General features: G+C 49.5%; 2 protein-coding genes across 3 annotated transcripts; both read right to left on the bottom strand.

Annotated features, from left to right (window-relative positions):
* Nucleotides 1-2,973: 2,973 nt before the first annotated feature.
* TICAM1 (toll like receptor adaptor molecule 1) lies at nt 2,974-7,098 on the bottom strand. 2 transcript variants are annotated; one of them, XM_040537504.1, is made up of 3 exons: nt 6,763-7,098; nt 6,160-6,286; nt 2,974-5,660 (listed from the first exon to the last, which is right to left on the bottom strand). In XM_040537504.1, exon 3 carries the CDS (start codon nt 5,467-5,469, stop codon nt 3,259-3,261), a length of 2,211 nt encoding a protein of 736 aa, XP_040393438.1. In that variant the 5' UTR covers nt 5,470-5,660; nt 6,160-6,286; nt 6,763-7,098; the 3' UTR covers nt 2,974-3,258. The 2 variants fall into 2 exon arrangements, with proteins under 2 accessions (XP_040393438.1, XP_040393437.1); XM_040537503.1 differs by lacking the exon at nt 6,160-6,286.
* Nucleotides 7,099-7,386: 288 nt separating this feature from the next.
* On the bottom strand, nt 7,387-17,090 carry LOC121060066 (perilipin-3-like). The gene is given in 13 exon segments (XM_040537507.1): nt 7,387-8,599; nt 8,602-8,631; nt 8,634-8,796; nt 8,888-9,016; nt 9,215-9,241; nt 9,243-9,320; nt 9,323-9,414; nt 9,856-9,970; nt 10,750-10,923; nt 11,241-11,323; nt 11,919-12,114; nt 12,603-12,676; nt 13,641-17,090. Coding segments are annotated over 13 exon segments (1,620 nt in total). The 5' UTR covers nt 13,750-17,090; the 3' UTR covers nt 7,387-8,249.
* Nucleotides 17,091-17,245: the final 155 nt, after the last annotated feature.

Below are 17,245 nucleotides of genomic sequence, written 5' to 3'. Positions count from 1 at the left end.
TAGAATGCAAGTGCCTTGGACTTCTTGCTGGTAAGCCTCTCTTTTCAGCTCTTGCTTGTTTCCTAGGGATGGTACGCTTGTGGATATGGTGATACTGGGCGTTTGCAATCAACAGGCTTGGTTTGTTTCATTTCATCTGAATTTCCTCATGGGAAGAGCTAATCTGCACTGCAGCTGTAAACATTTCCCCTGAAAAAGGATAACAGTGACACTTTAAGGACACCTTTCCTTACATACTTTGCTTTATCTTTTGATGTAAATGAAGCAGTGGGAAAGGATGATTTTGTTATCTGAGTGATTATCCTGGACAAAGAATGGGGTTTTATCACTGAGGGCTACAGATCCTCCTGTAGCACGCTTCTCTCCAGGAGCCGTTCTGTACGCTTCCATGAATGAAATGTCTGCCTTTTATTTGTTCTTGCAGCCTAAGAGGTGCTCTGATCTCTTTTAATAACATACCAAAATCCCTTACTTGTGGTCACTTCTCTTGACAATAAAGCAGTCCAAAAAAAGGTTTCTTTAGAAATGGAAAAGGGTGAGAAAGTCACCCAGGGCTTTCCTGGAGCCAGTTGCTGGTGCCTTTCTGTGGATATCTTTGGAGCTCTCTGGAGCCTCCTAATGACATCTGATCGGTGTTTACAAAGTAAGTGGCCTAGAGCATAAAGATAGGGATACCGTGTCAGCATTTCTCAGGTTCACAGAGAAACTGGGCAAGAATCAGAGCGTCACAAGCACACGTGCATTCTGGTGGAAACAAGGCCTGGGTGACAAAGCTTCCTTTCCAGGGTGAGCAGCAGCAAAGGGCCCTGAACACGTGGGATGAGCAAACTTGCTGCTGTGATTGAAACAGGGCTGTGGCTCTTACGTGGAAGTTGTTCCCAATAACCTGCGAGCCTCTTGGCTGTCCTCCGTGCACAGTAAGCTTAAGAAAAAAAGCACACAAACAATCCTGCAGAGCGTACTGCGGTCTGCTGCTGCTGTCTTTCTCTATTTCTCCAGTCATGACAAACTCAGTGTGACTGTTACGGTTGTATACAAGCCAGAGCAGCTTCCAGCTGACCAGTTTTGCATGACATTTATTTATAGAAAGCAGAATAGCTGGGGAAGGAGGGATGTATATGTTTCCTCCCAAAGGGAGGGACTGTCCTGGTGGCTGCGCAGCAACAACTGCAGCGTGACAGGAGGTGCAGTAATACAACACCTATGCAAACAAAGGTGATGCAGAGAAGAGAAAATAGGAGCTTTCTTTCCTCATGCTTAGAAGGAACTCAGTCACTTAGAGGCTTCCGACAGACTCTATAAAGCATACACGAGTTAATCCGTTGTCACTGGGTCCTTCGAAGTTAAAAGCCAAACTGTTTCAAAGCTGGAAGCCAGCAACTGATGGCTTTTAGTGCTATGGATAGAAAGAGTTAGAGATAGACTGAGCCAGGGAGGAAGGGTGAGAACTGAATAGTCTTTAGCTTAATGGTGCTGCCTGAGAGGGGATTAATATCACCCAAACAGTCTTTTCTCTGAGGACTTACTAGTATTTTTCTTAAGCTGTTTTTGGTTGCAAAGATTGGGTGGTTCTTAGACAAAGACTATAACCCGGAATGAGGCGCTGTGAGTGCCCTGCTCGGGTACAGGACAGGACCAGGACAGCCTGCAGGGGTCCTGCTTGTTGGCTTCCAGACAGAGCTGCCTGCTCTCGATTTGAAACATCCTGGGGCAAGTAATCAGAGACATGAACTTGCAAACGTCTGCAGAAATACTAGGAACGGATCCCATCCCCTCTATCACTTGCATCGACCCTCCTTAACGAGGACTTGGTAGCTGTCTGGCTCTTCCTGGGGTGAGGAGTGGGGAGAGCTGCCCTGCAGCTCGCAGAGACCCCGCAGCAGTGGCTGCTGTTGCCTTGGCTCCGCTCCGCGAGGGAGCAGTCCCATTTCTAGACGCCTGGTGGCTTTGGGCTGACCTCTGCTGACAGACCAGGCAAACAGCCACGGCAGAAGCCATCAGAGATTGAGCGAGGGCTCTGGCGTTTGGCCTCAGATGCCTTCCTTGTGTTCAAAGCTCCGGGGAAGCCTGTCTCGTACAGCCATTGCCTGGGGCCTGCAGAACATCTCCCCCATTACCGGCCCTTCCCCACTTCTGTAATGCTCTGTTCGACACTCTTGGTTTTGAGTCAATCTTTTCCCTCAAAGGCGGTAACACAAATAGACGGGGTAATCTCGGTAGGGGACATTTCTCTGTATAGGAGCCACTCTAACAGGGCCTGATCCTGTTTCTGACCTTTTAAGAACAGGTAAGAATGGAGAACACACTGCTGCCTCCAGACTTCCTCCAAAATTTACCCCTCTCCATGCTGCCTTCATCAAGTAATTGCTTTTCCAAAGCACAGCTTTACTGCGAAGATTCGTGTTTAACCTCGTGCGTGGTGTGTAATCTCAGCCCTTTGAGTCAAACAGAGTTGTCTTAAATACAAAAATATTGTCCTTAAACCACGCCTCCAGGGGCACATGGGAATTATTTCACGAACACAAAGCTTCTCTCTTTGCAGTTTCAGAGGGGAATCGAGAGCAGCAATCTCTTGGTGCCTCAATGCAGAGGCCTGCAGCCTCTCAGAAGTTTATGAAGTAAGTTTTGTGCAGCTTCCCAGGCCTGCTGTGAGAGGGTGGGGGAAATGGCGCTGCTGGTGCACTGCTGCAAGGGGAGCACGCCATGCACACAACCAGGAGCAAAGAGGACTGCCAGAAGAAAACAGTGGGACCTCGTAGTGCTTAGCACCTTGACTGGAGGCCACAGTGACTCCCCAAAGCATCCCCTGAAGATTTTTCCTCAAATCACTTCGTCAGCGGCAGATTATGAAACAGAACCCAGATGTGCCATCTCCCAGCCCCCTCCACTCCAGAGGTACGAACATGCAGAGCGATTTTCCAGACATCCCCAGCTGCCCCTTTCCTAGTTCTGCAGGAAAGAACTGGAGAAACACAAATTAATTAAAATTTATTTCTAAAACCTTCCAGTAACCCTCAGAAAATCAGGAAAATAGTTTTCTAAGTTACTTGAAAATAAGCACATGGATGGTAGTCCCAGGAGATTGCAACCTCTTTTGTCCAGTGCAAAAGAAAGTGGTTTTCTCCTGTGCTCCAAGAAACGGCACCTTTTACCCCCAGTGAAACACAAGTAGTCCCAGTACCAGCAGAATCAATATAATCTAGGGTTTGAAATGAAACATGAATGTCTCTGGCCCTGGCTGACCTTCTGCATCTCTGATCAAGAATTCTCCGTGGAGTCTTTCTCGCTGTCCTGCGGGCCTGGTGCGGCAGTTTCCACTTGCATTGTGTTGTGGTTCCCAATCTGAACCATTCGAGCGTGCTGAATGATGATGGGCTGGGCGCCTCCTGGATCTGGCATCACGTTGTGGTAGCCTGACGGGAGATGAAACGGTTGGGAAGGAGAGGGGCCCAGCTGAGCAGACGCGGGGTGAGCAGCTGGGGGAGGTGGGTGTGTGGCAGCAGGGGGACAGTATGAGGCCCAAGGGGAACGGCACTGCTGGGACGACTGGTGAGGCATGAACTGTTCCAGCAGCTGCCCTAAGCACGGTGTTTCTGACAGAGGCACCTGGGGAAGGAAGCCAAGGTTCAGAGCACCCAAGTTCTGCAGGGTTTGGTTGTGATCCTTATACAGCTGTTGTCTCCTTTTCTGCTCTCGGATTTGCTGTATCTGGTACCACATGGCTTTCCTCTCGTTGATCTTGCTGGGGGTAAAGGTGTTCTTCACTACCCTGGCAAACCCAGGAGAGTTCTCATCCAAGGCCACCAGCACACTGAGTATGCTGGGAATCTCACTCCGCTCCAGGGGGTTCTCTTTGGGTACAAAAGGGATGACTGAGTTGTGTTTGGATGGTCGCTGGATGGACTCCATCAGAGCTGAGTTTGTTTCAAACATGCACAGGTGGCACAGGAAGTTCTTGGTCAGCAGAAGGATGATGAAAGCAGAGTTTTCCAAAGCATCCTGAAAGCAAGTCAGGCGGCCGTGTCCTGCAACGAGGAACTCCTCGCAGAATGTAGCACCGTTGGGAACCCCCATGTTCTCCAGCAGGTTCTTCACCCGACAGGCAACATGCTCGTCTTCTCCAGCATGCAGAATAACAAAAGTGAAGAACTTTCTCTCTCCACTGTCTGGCTCTGATGCCGATGCTGCTTTCACAGTTTGGAAAGGAGGAGGGCAGGCTGGAGAGGGGGGTGAGTGGAAGGGAGAAGGATGTGGTAAGCTGTAAGGAGTAGCGTAAAGAGGAGGGGAAAGGGTTGAAGAGGAGTAGGTATGAGGAGGAAAACAGGATGAAGTGGAAGCAGGTGCAGAGCTGGAAGTGCCCACTGGAACATAGGAGTCCTTTGTGGGCGCACAGGCAGGACCAACATCCACTGTGGTTCTTGGATCAGGAAGACCCGTAGTTGGCTCTTGCTTTTGGTCTCTGCTTTCTTTTGGTGTTGGCGGTTCTGCTGTCACTATGCTGGAAATGTCACTAGTTTCAACAGGTTGGCTGACAGCACCTAGTGTGGGCAGCTGTGTTTCAGGAATAGGGAGAGATGGATGGCAGGAACTGACCTGCAGAGCCTTCTCCGCCTGGGGGACCTGGGCATTTGTGTCCAGCCTGGGATGAGTGTTGGAGCTGCTTGCCCAGCCTGTTTCCTGCAGACTGTGGCTCTGCCTGTCTCCAGCAGGCTGTTGAGCAGTGCTGCTGTCCTTGTCGCACAGCCGGCTGGGCTCACGGGAAGGAGGCTGCATGCAAAAAACAGCTGTTGGCGATTCACTGATCTGGAGATTGGTCAGAGAAGCAGAGCTCACTGAGGAGTGCAAGGTCCTTGGGCCTGAGAGGTCTGAAGCAGCTCTAATCCGCACTGGGGAGCTTTTCACCATGCTGTTTGGGATGGTCTTCTGGAGAAATCCTGTGCTCACATCAGATCTCAGTGTCTGAAACTTGTTGTCAGAACCCCCAGTGCCGATAGCTGAGCCACATTTTTCCTGCTCCCCAGCCAGGACGCTGTTGAGTGAATCCCCCTGAGCATCCCTGCTGGCATTGCGGGCTTCGGTGGCAGCCTGGTCAGCTTTGACCACAGCTTCGTGACTGCACAGTTCTTCCTTTGCCAGCAGCGAGTAGATCTGTGCCAGAAGTGCCAAGGCACCTGCATCCAGCTGGGGGGGCTGCAAATTCTCCCCATCTTGCTGCAGTCCTGCAGGGCCCAGTTTGGTCTGGTGGATATACAAGGCTGCCCGCTCGTCTCCTAGGGCATTCAGACAAATTCTTGCATCTGCTTCTTGTCCCAGAGTGAGCAGGACCATGGCTTGCAGTAATGTGCTGCTGCGCCCAGATATCAAATGCCTCAGTTTATATTTGAGGCCAAGGAGTTTATCTTGTGGGATCTGGGATAGAATATTAAGAACGTCCTCAAAGCTTGGCTGGAACTTGACACTCTGTGCCATCTCATCAGCTCGTGGCCCAGATTATGGACTGAAGCAGCATGGATAGAAAAAGCATATTACAGCATTTGGAGCTCTGTGCTTTGTGATGTCCTGGTTGTACTTCATGTGCTGCGCAAACAGTAGCTCTTTGCTGCTCAGGGACTCATCTCAGAACTGGGATGTCTGCATCCTGAAGAACAGGCCAGATGAACCTATGAAAAGAACACAGAGCAACACGTTCAGAATAGCGAGGCGGGGAGCCCCCAGGCTCTCCCTCACAGCTCTGAAATATTTTTGCATCCATTTAGTGCTTACAAATATACCAGCGCGCGTGACATGCTCCACACATGGTTCCAACTCTGTTATTAAGCAAAGAACAAGTTCTGCGCTTTCATATCACATTAGTTATAGCTGTTTTAAAATAACTGCTTAACTAATAACCTATGTGGGTACATCCAAGTACCCATCTCCTCCAGGGGCCCCTTCAGGGCAGTGGCTGATGCCAGGGGCATCACAGGCTCCTTGCGGTGGGCAGCTGGGCAATAAAGCATGCCTAGAGGAACCCCTTTCAAACCTCTCAAGCCCTGCCAGGACAGTTGATGGCCCATAGCCCACACACATCTGCTCTCAGGCTGTCTAATGTAATCGTAGACATTGATACGATCTCCGTCCACATCTAATCCCTGAACTCTCTTAAGCCTTCGCACTCACCGGAGCCAGCTGAGCGGGGTTAAATTAATCAGCAGACCTGTCGGTACCGGAGGGCAGCAGTGCTGGCAGCGAGAGGGATGCTGCTCGTGGAGGCTCCCAGGCACTCACAGCGTGATGGACAAGCTCTCTGTATTTAAAGGAAGCCGTGGTGTTTAAAAATAGCTCTCAGCTGGGGAAAGTTTGTAATTTCAAATTGTTTATATCTCACAAAAATCCTCTAATTGCATAACGAGTGAGCTCAAGCTGAACCTGAGGAAGTTAATGGCTTCTTCAATGAAATGTCTGATTCTGTGAAGCAGAGGAAAGGAGAGAAAGGCCGGGCATTCGAAACAGCAGAGCAAGACCTTTGAAACTCGGCGGTGCCCTTCCGCTCTGTGACTCAGCAAGAGGCCCCGCTCTTCACTCCAATTTCTGCTGCCTTTCGCGGTGCCCCTCCACCATTTCAGCCGACCTGGCTGGCCGTGAGGTGGGCATGCAAGGCAGGGCCCCGGCGTGATCCCGCTCCCGTTGAGCCCAGCACCTTTTACACCTTTCCCCCCCCCCCCGTTTTGTTGCCGCCCCACGGCCCCCTCAGCGGTGGGGAAGCGGCCGGGGCCAGCCTACCTGCGGCGGGTCCTGCTCCGGCCTCCCGGGGGCCGCCTCGCCCCAGCTCCCGGGCCGGGCCGCGGCCTCCAGGCCTCGGCTTCTTCCCTTGCCGAGCCTGGGCTGGGGCCGGGCCTTGCCTGGGAGCCCGCCGAGCACTCGAGGAAGCGGCGGGGCCCGGCCGGGGCGGAGCGGGGCCAGGCCTCAGGGCCGGGGCGGAGCGGGCCCAGCACAGCCCGGGCCTGGGCTCCTGCAGCCGCCCCGGTGTGGGCCCAGCCGGCCGGGCCGCCCCCAGGAAAGCTCCCGGAGGTGTTCAAGTATTTAAGTCAAGCTGGCGAGAGAAGCGCTGCCTGGGCACCGACTTCTTCCTCTAACGAGAGGCCCTCGGCATTGCTTCTGGGGTGGCAGCATGAAACATGTGAGATGGGGCTGGAGAGGAACCAGATAGCGTGGGGCACAGGTACAGGGACAGACAGCCCTGCCAAAATCCTTTTCTTCTGAAGCTTGAGGCAGAGCCTAGACCCGCTAAAAGCATTTGGGTGAGAATAATGAGAAGGGAGTTGTTAAATGCAAGCTTCCCACCACCCACAGCTAAGGGAAAGAAGATGATGCTGCAGCTTTACATACAGAGAACAAACACGTTTATTTGACAGCAGTTCAAGCTTTATTGTGAAGTCTTTGCTATTACTCTAGCCCTAGGAATGGTGCCATACAAGGACAAAATAAGTTACATTACAGATGACTACAAAGTATTGTTTGCTTGGAAAAAAATGCAGTACCTCTCTCTATTTTAATGACTGAATATCCTATAAACATGGCAGAATAACTCCTGGCAAAAGCTGCAAAATACATCACTGACAGAGTTACACACACTCAGAGGATTCCTGAAATCATTTACATGACTAGGAAAGACAGTCCCACTGCAAATTGACACCCTTAAAAGAAAAATCCCACCTTGCCAAGTGTTTCCTCTGTGAAAAAACTGTTTGCAGACCATGAAGAGAAGCCTCTTGAGAAGAAGCCTCTTGCTCCCAGCTGTTCCTGGTCTGCTGCAGTGCTGAGCTTCTCAGGAAGCACAGTCAGAAAGCAGGCAGAAAGGAAGTAGTGGCTGTAGTGTGTAGTTTTAAACTTGTAGGAGGGAAACACTATTACAAGGTCAAGTGCATTATCCTCTTTAAAATCTCCACAGCTTGGATGAATTCATTAAAAACCCAACATTAAAAATAACTTGAGACCACTTCTCACCCAGAGTTAGCCACTCACATACACAGCTGTGCTGACTTAAAAGTCCAAAGTACAGGCCCTCCAGCTCCCCTTTCAGAGCAGCATGCTTAAAAAAAGTCGAGATATGGAATCACCCCTGCTTGGTTATCAAGTCTCGCAAACTACATCTTTCTGTATGCTCAGCCCGGGACAGGCACTCTTGGCATGCTCAGCAGTTGGGTACAAGATTAAAAGACCAAGTTATGTTCTAGCCAAGGGGCCTTGGCCAGAGAGGATGGAATTTTTCAGAGATCTTCCTTTGGTGCATTAGTTACTAACTCCTTTGCAGCCAATGCCACCTCCATGTCTCTCTCTAGCTTCTCTTCTATCTTCTCTAGTACTTCACACACTTCCCCCAGAATTGTTTTTGCTCCCTTTTGTTCTTCAGGCATCTTAGCCACCTCCTTTGATGTAGCAGCCTTTTCCAATGGAAGACATTTTATATCAGTCATATCTTTCTTCTCCTTTCTGCTATCCTCTTTCGCTATTGCCCTGAAGGGACCCACCAACCAGTTAAGAGGAATGTTCTGAGTTACATACTGAAGCAGGTCATTTAGAGACCTTTGGGCTTCTACCACATAGTCCTGACTCTCAGCAGGGTGGTGCTAGACAGGTCATGGAAGGACTTAGCCCTGGAAAAGAAGTATGGAGCTTCCGGATATTTCGAGTGGCCTGATGCACAGCTTCTTGAATGTTGCTGGGGAGGCCATGGATGCTGACTTTCAGATTCTCATAAGCACGTTGTAGCTGCTGGGTGATGATATGCAGCATAATTAAAGTCCGCGATTCTATCTGCTGGGAAAGAAATATAGCTCAACTACTATAGCAGATGAATGCACACCATCCCCAAGAGGCCTGATTACATACACCTGCATAGGTATACCTCTGCTTGGGAGGCTGTTTTAACTTGGGGTCCCTTGGGTTGGGTCAGGCTCCAGTCCACCCACAGCTGATGGAGCTTCTCTTGACCATCCAGAAGCTTCTGGCCAACCTCCTTTTTCACAGATTCAATCTGATGGGAAAAATGATGAGGTGGAGTTGGATTGCAAGCACATACAATCAGTGAAGCAAAAGTGGTCCTAAGCATTCAGATAGGGAGGGGCCCAGAAGGACATGCAGCTGGGTGCAGGATGGAAGAAGCACCTACATCTGGTTATTACAGCAGGAAGTCTACAGATGGGAGGAAAAAAAGGAAAAAACATGTTGGTACCAAGTTTATTGCCAGCTGTAGTTGGCGAGAGTGCGTTCTGGATTCTTTGCTTAACATGCTGCAGCTTGTTCAGGGAGTGCTGGTAGGCTCTGTGGCGGGACCTTTGTTAGAGAGGGAACCCAGACGAACGAAGTAACTCTGCTGCTGTTTCTGCTCCTCCACAGAAGCCATACCAAATCCCTCAGCAGTGGCAAGTTTACCTGGAGGAAAGAATAAACAGATGTAGCTGTGCCCACTCCCCCAGCTGGGAAGAGCAGGGGGAAAAAAGAGGTACGAGCTCTCAAAGAGTCCATTGTAAGACACAAAGGCTGAAGCTTGCTGTATAAATTGGCTAGGTGTTTGCAGTTGCTCAGATGTTAAAGGTAGGCTAGTCCCCTCTCAGGGTTCTCTCCAGATAAGCAGACTTGACACATAGGTTGAAGCAGGCACCCACACATTTGTCTTGAAGCTAAAGGGCACAGAAGCAGCTAGCAAGTGCTTGAACTCTGTCCTGCAGCACGTGGACAGTCAATGTTGACAAAGCCAAGTTGATGACAAATTTAGAGCTACCTGTCTACTTCAAATGACTTCCAGCATCAGGTGCTCTCTAGTCACATAGGAAAGGCTTTGCATTTACAACCGCCAGTTAACCATTTTCTCACCTAGTTCCTCTTGTGTCATGGGGAGGTAGTGATCCACCAGATCTTCTGATATGCCCAGGACAGATTCTACACCACCTGCCACTGCTTGGCTCACCGCCCTGGCTTTGCTTACACTGTTGTCACCACTGCATTAGTTATCTCCACACTCTCCTGGATAGCCCCTCTGCTCTGCTCAATGGCTGTATTTATTTTGCTAGTATGGTGTTATATGCAGCATCCAGGGCTGTATTGACTGTAGAAGTGACCACTAATTTGGTCTCTCAACACCATACTGAACAGCACTTTAGTTAGATCCACTGCTTCTGTCACCTTGTTGGTCACCAGTTCCTTGGCCCCCTGGGCAGCCTCCACAGCATTGACAATAGTAGATGCCACTGCAGACTTGGTCAGTCCGACGCTCTCCTCCACAATGTGCTTACTCAGGTCCACAGCCTCTGTCACCTTGTTGGTATGAGCTCCTTGGCACCCTGGGCAGCCTCCACAGCGCTGGCAATAGTGGAAGCAACTGCAGACTTGGTCAGACCAACACTGTCCTCCACGATGTGTTTAGTGAGGTCTACCGCTTCAGTCACCTTGTTGGTCACGAAGGGTCCTTGGCACCATGGGCGGGCCCTCCACAGCATTGACAATAGTGGAAGCAAATGCAGATTTGGTCCCAGTCCGACGCTCTCCTCCACAATGTGCTTACTCAGGTCCACAGACCTCTGTCACCTTGTTGGTCATGAGCTCCTTGGCACCCTGGGCAGCCTCCACAGCATTGACAATAGTAGATGCCACTGCAGACTTGGTCAGTCCAATGCTGTCCTCCACAATGTGTTTAGTGAGGTTCTACTGCCTTCGGTCACCTTGTTGGTCATGAGGTCCTTGGGCACCCTGAGCAGCCTCCACAGCAATGCTAACGCTGGAGGCAACCACTGACATGGTCAGCTTAACGCTGTCCCCAACAACATTTTTAGTGAGATCCACAGCTTCAGTCACTTTATCAGCCACTGCTTCTTTTGCCTCACAGGCAGCATCCATAGCAGATATCACTTTGGTGGAAACCAGCTGCTTGGTGTCTGAGATTACCTACAACAGGAAGGGGCAGAGAGATTTTTTTCCTGAAATAAGACCTGAAGTAGCTTTTGCACATGGCTAAACTGTGCTTGTGCTCTTGTAAATACAGGCGTATTTTCCCAGTTTCCCACAAGGCTGTGCTCATTCCCACATGCTGAAGACATCCCCAGCCATCATCAGCTACCAATAAATCCCTTAGCCCATACCAGGGACTGACCTCACAAAGCAGTGTTGCTCAAGTTTATTTCCCCAAGCTCTTCTTTACACATAAGAATTCCAAAAAAGAAAGAGAGCAACCCATGGCTTCCCCCGAAAAGCTTTTACTTTACCTTATCTGCTGGCTGTTGAAGGAAAGGCAAGTTCTCCTCCAGCTGATTCAATCCTTTACAAGCATATTCATTTACAAGTGCAACTAGATAAAAAGGAGAGGTACCAGTTTAGTCTTCAGTTTGGAAAGGGATTTTTGACCCTATAATGATCAACATGGGATACTTATGAACACAAAAAAAATCACTGCTCTGGGGTGCAGTGTCTGGGGGGTGTCTCATTAAGAAGTGAGCAAGCCTTTCAGTTCAAGCAGGTTCAGACTCCATTTTGCCTTCCCAGCTTTCTAGCAATTGGCTGCTCCTCACTCCAAGTGCAGTATAATACTTGTCTCTGGTGTGCAGGATGGTTAAAGGGTTGGGATAAGAGACTGAGCAATATCCAGAAGGGACACATACTACCAGATGGGATGTTGATAGCTTGGAGCAGTGGAAGAAAGGCGAGTAGTTTTTACTGACTTCAAGAAACCACAGACAGGAGGCCAAGCTTCACTTCTGCTAGTAATATCATGTCCATCAAATTCAGTGGATTTATTGAACAGCTGGGAACAGTGGATGACTCAGTGCTGTAATTAACTTGAACAGTGTGCTGAAGGAGATGGATGTCACCCGACAGGCCCCTGAAGCTCCCCTGCCACCTCCTCCCTTCCGTGCAGGGAGGGTCTCCCCAGCCTCCTTGCTTACTTTGTGGCTCAAGCTGGTTCAGTATGGGCTGTGCCCCACCGACCACACTCCCTACTGCAACAGCAGCCACAGTCTCAGCCACGTTGCAGACACCGCTGAGGCAAGGATGTGTCTCCTTGGTGTGGTTGTAGGCAGACGAGACCAGGTTGAATGCAGAGTTGAGCAAGGGCAGGCTGGTCACCCGATTGACAGCACTCTAAAATCAGAGAGAAACAAGTGACTTTTGAGACCCAGCCTCAAGCTGAGGAGTGAATACGAGATATTAGAAGCTCTATGGCAACACCCAGTCCATCTCATCACCCTTTTTAAGTTCAGAGTTGAAGGGATTTGCCCAAAGACAAAGCCTTGTCAGTAGCAAGCCAGGATTAGAAGTTGGAGCTGTACACTTGTCACTGCTGAGTCACTGGGTTTTAGCACCATCAAGCCCAGATGTAGAAATAGGACTGATAACAGCTAACGTTTCAGAATTATTTGCATTACTTGAGCCAGCCCTGGAATTTTTTCTTGAGCAAGAAAAGTTAGCTTCAGTATTGTGTTTAGATTTAGCCACAGCTTCATTTGTTTAGTTTTTCCTGCTACTCCCAGCATGGTTTTGAGATGCTGACACAAGTTAGCTAACCCCCATAGCTGTCAGCAGGTAGTTTAACCGCTGCACGTTTGAGTACCCACCTGTCTGGCACCTACCTCTTGCTGCTGTTCCTCAGCCTCTGGCAGATTCTGTGTGGTCTTCTTTGATGCCATAGTGAAGTCAACTGCAGCTGAAAGGTTAAAAGTAGTCAGAGTACAGCTTAAGTTTCCTCAAGTGAACTACAGTCCTACCAATACCAGTGAAAAGCAGAGGGCAACAAAGTCAAGATCCAGCACAGCGCAGGAACTTCATGGAATCACTCGTATTTCTTAGAAGAAAGTGAAGATATTTAAGAGGCTCTATAGATTATGGTGTCCAAATGCTTGTACAGGACAAGACAACTGTACTCAGTCCCAACCCTCAATCTCCACACAGCTAAATACTTTCAACAAAGCATCCTACTTATTTATTAGTGGTAACATTTAACTTGTTTCAAAGATGCAGGGTCAGAAGCGGGTGAGAACTTTTGCAGAGAAAATGCGTAACATTACAAAGATACTCCTCATTCAGCTTCCCACTGCACAGGCTCTTTACTGCCCAAGGACTGGAAGGAAGGAAAGCTGCACCCTGCAGACGCAGGTTTAGTGGCATAAGCCACATGAACATTGCCTCAGACATGACAGGTTACTGCTGTACTAAGCCCTGATGAAATCTAACTACCATAAGTTTTGAAATGAAAACTAAAATTACATAAGATGAACTCATTGTTTTAAACTCCATTATCATTGAACTATTGAAGAAACAGCTGAACTTTCTTAATACTCTATTTTGATTTTAATTACTCATTTTTAGAGTAGTCCCACTATGCCTCTCTATCATCACTACCAACTCCAGCAACAGAAAGTCTCACAGCTCTGGAAGAGGTATGAAAATGTTTGAGTTTTCCTAAAATGGCAGGTCATGTTTTGCTGCTGTAGCAGTCCAGCCTTCTACTTCAAGACTTGTGTTCTCATCCAACTGACCAGCTAGGAGAACTACAGGGCAAATTTCTCCTTACTTCCCTTGATACTAAGTCCTAGAAGTGTTCTCATTACCTAATGAGACTACAAAAGTTGAAGTATAAAAATGATGCAATATCTTGAATAAGTATGTACCTCCCCAGCATGGAACTGCACTGGTATCTGGACACTCCGGTATCACAATAAATCCAAGATTACATCTTGTCTCAGGCACAGCAGGGACTTCAGCACACTTGTTCTTCATTGCAGTACCTGCTTTCCTCCCATTCCAGGAAATCCCTGTTCTTACAATTCCTACAGCATTTTCCAGTGGAAAAAAAACCAAAGAGGATTCCCAAGCCAAGGACAACTCCAGGCTCCCTGGCAGACTTTGCCAAAAAAGCTGATTAGTGACACTGTTCTTGTAGTCAACTTTGACTTGTGTAAGATTCCCATTTGCTCTGGGAACAAGAAAGCTGGAGAACAAACAGTGAAACAAACATTTTCTGGCTCTGGGCTGACAGTAGAACTATGAAAACTCTCAGCAGGTAATGCCATGGGCTTGACAGCCCAGCAAGTTCCATATGCAACTACTTGGCATTTCAGTGAGACTCAGACAGGGCAGGGATGCCAAACACTACCTGTCCACAGCAAGAGTTATCACAGATAGGCACCTCCATCCTCCAGTAGGAAGCCCAGAGCCAGCACCCTTCTGGGCATTCCTGATGATCACCCTGCCCAGTGGGCTGCCTAACAGAACACCACGTGAAATACAGCTTCCGCTTTAGCAGCCTGGGAAAGCTTCCAGAAGATTGCTCCAAGCATAAACAGGGCTTGAATGCAAAGCCTCGGTCCCAAAGTCCACATGGTTTGCTCACGTAGCAGTTATTCTTGTGCTGCTGAGGAACAAATTTGGCTTTTTGAAGCTGAGTAGGCTGAATGAGTCTGCAGAGCTGTTGCAGTTGTGCTTTGCCCTATTTCAACACCATTCCAAACAACCCCTTGGCTGAGTTGCTTCATTTCTAGACAGGTGGAAAAAACTTAAACCACAGAATGTCTTACCAGCCTCAGTGTCAGGGTTAGCATACAGAGAACAAACCAGAGAAGAAATGAAAACTCTAGTTGCTAACATAAATCAGGAGCAACTCCTTGGTTGATGTAAAAACTACTATAAGGTTAGAGTCAGCCTCTGAAGTACCAGGAGCCCACCTTAATTATGGATGCCACTGGCAGTGACAATCCTCACAGCACAATCGTGTTAGAACATGGTTTGCTCTCCTCTGGAGGAAGGATCTGGGTGTGTTGCAATGCCAGTAGTTGTGCTGTGGACTAGTCATGAGTCATATGGACAGCGTGGTTTTGTTTTCTTTCTGTGCTCTCCCCTACACAAGTGCTGAGCAGTCCTCATTTTGCTCAGCGATCACAGGAAAGCCCAGCACTCCACAGCAGTTGTTTCACTCCTCTGGAGAGGGCACACCTTCGAACCACTGCAGTTACAAACAAATCCCAGAGAAATCTGGTCTGCCAGCCCACAGCCCCACGCATGGGAAAACACACAGGAAACTGAAAGCAGCATCACCGCTTGGTTTGTTTCACACAACCGGACAATTCTCACAGAAGCTTTTGTTTTGCCAATGGTTTCGTACCATTGCTCCATCCGAAATGTGAGGTCACTGCTGGAAAAATTTCTCAGACCAGGTAGTTTCAGAAAGATGAAACTCAGTGCACACTTCTGACATGGCACAATAACACAACCCCTGGTCGTTGCCCAACTCAACACAAGCCTGAATGCAGTGGAAGAGCCCAGGCACCAGCACGCCAAAGCTGCTGCCTGGGTCAGACTGTCACAGCCACTGCCATGCCTGGCAGAAGGGTACTTTTCTGCTGGGGTAAGCAGCTCCCCTCATCTCTGCCTCTGAGAGTGCCCAGCAGACATAAAACTAGATCTTTAACATGCAGAAGGTTTTATTTTTCCCTGCTGAAACAAGCTCTGCCCCATGAAGCTAGCCTGCGTTGCACTGTCCTGTGGATTGAGAGGTGGGATGTTGAAGAGGAAAAAAACCTCCTGAATTGTTTTATTTTGGGAAAAGTGATTGAGCTAACTAGCATGCTTAGTTCAATAGCTTAACCAGCAGTTCCTTAATGAGCATTAAAAAACAAAGCTAATTTTAGCAATTTAGATATGAGCAGGTAGGGCTAATCAGGGCAGAGGTATTAATTTGTGGTTGAAGCACTCACTTGCATTCTTTTCCAGATCTGCCACCGATACCCCACTTACCCTAAACGCAGCTGGCAGAACAGGGTCACAGGATGCCTGCTGCAGGGGGAAACGGCACTGCCCACGGCCAAGGGAGGCATTGCAAACGCTCAGAGGGCAGAGTTAGATTTAGGAGGGGAATTAGGTGATTTGGGCTTTGACCCTGGGACGTAATCCTGCCAGCAATTCTGAATCTTACACCTCTACCACCGTTCTGGAAAGGTCAGCAGCTTTAGGGAACCTCAAAGAGTGGAGCCACTATTTTAGTGGGAGGCAGGGACTGCTCGCTCCCCCAGTTCCAAGGGAAATTAGACATCACATCCAGTGGCTTTTACTAAGCATCTCCTTGAGACGGTTAGTGTTTAAGCTACCCAAGCTCCTAGAAAACCCTGTTCCTTCTTTCCTGAAGTAGGACAGCTCCTGGGCTTTCCCATATTTCCATTTACAGATTATACCACGAGCACAGAACTCCCAGGGCTCTGGGTTGCACCTGTAACTTGCAGAGCAAGAAACATGCCCCGCTGGCTCATTAACAGCCACTTTAATCCGGCAGTTTCAGCAGAACCAACTCCAGAAACAAAGTCCTTCGCAGCCACACAGTTTCACACAGTCACAAAGAATCCTGTTAGTCTTGAGAAACACCAAGCGAGTTTGTCAAGTGCTCATTCCAGTGAGCCAGCAGAACGGTGCAGGGCCGCAGCCTCCCTCTGCAGACAGGGCTGCTCTTGAGCAAGGGACAAGCTACCTTGTCACTTCAGCCCTCCCCTTCGTTAACACTATTAGCATGCCTACGCCGATAATCATCCCTGTGAAATAGCTGCAGGCAGGTCTGGCGGCACTGTCAACAGGAAGGGAATGCCCAGCTGATCGCAAGTCAGCTGCGATGTCCTGTCGGGCACCCACATCACGCGCTCCCCGCGTGGGAGAGCCTCCTCCTGCAGACCCCTCATCATGCTTTGATCGCCACCAGCCAACACGCACAGAAGAGCTTTCAGACCTGCAGCTGCCTGCACGTGGCTCAGGGGTCTGTAATGCTGCCAACAGCTCATCTCAGGGCTAGAGGAAGTCTCTGGGAAGTATTTGAAGCCTTTCACCTCCTTCCCAAGGCAAGCCATGTGCAGCACAGACACTGGGAGATGTCACCTGCGGCTCTCAAGAAGCCCAGCTCAAGACGACCCTCCCCAAGTCACCCACCCACCCCAAGACAACCCATGGCCCCCTGCCATCCCAGGGAAGCCAGAGAAGCCCCATGAGCAGCAACGGGGAACCCAGCCCCTCAGCGGGGCTGTTACAGCCTCAGGGCTCTCCCCCGGTGCCAGGAACTGTTTCCAGAGATGGAGCCAGCTCAGACCCCAGCCCTCCACCCCAGTAAGGCTGCAAAGAGACACCTACGGCAAGGCGCTGCAGATCCCCCGGGACAGCAGGAGCCACCCTTGGGGAGCCCCCAATGCCCCCCATGTGAGACCAAGCCACAACGCCCTCCCTGACCCACAATCCCCTCCCC

This window comes from Cygnus olor, chromosome 26, assembly GCF_009769625.2.
Source record: "Cygnus olor isolate bCygOlo1 chromosome 26, bCygOlo1.pri.v2, whole genome shotgun sequence".
Classification (NCBI taxonomy): Eukaryota; Metazoa; Chordata; class Aves; order Anseriformes; family Anatidae; genus Cygnus; species Cygnus olor.
This window is presented reverse-complemented; position numbering and strand designations above follow the sequence as displayed.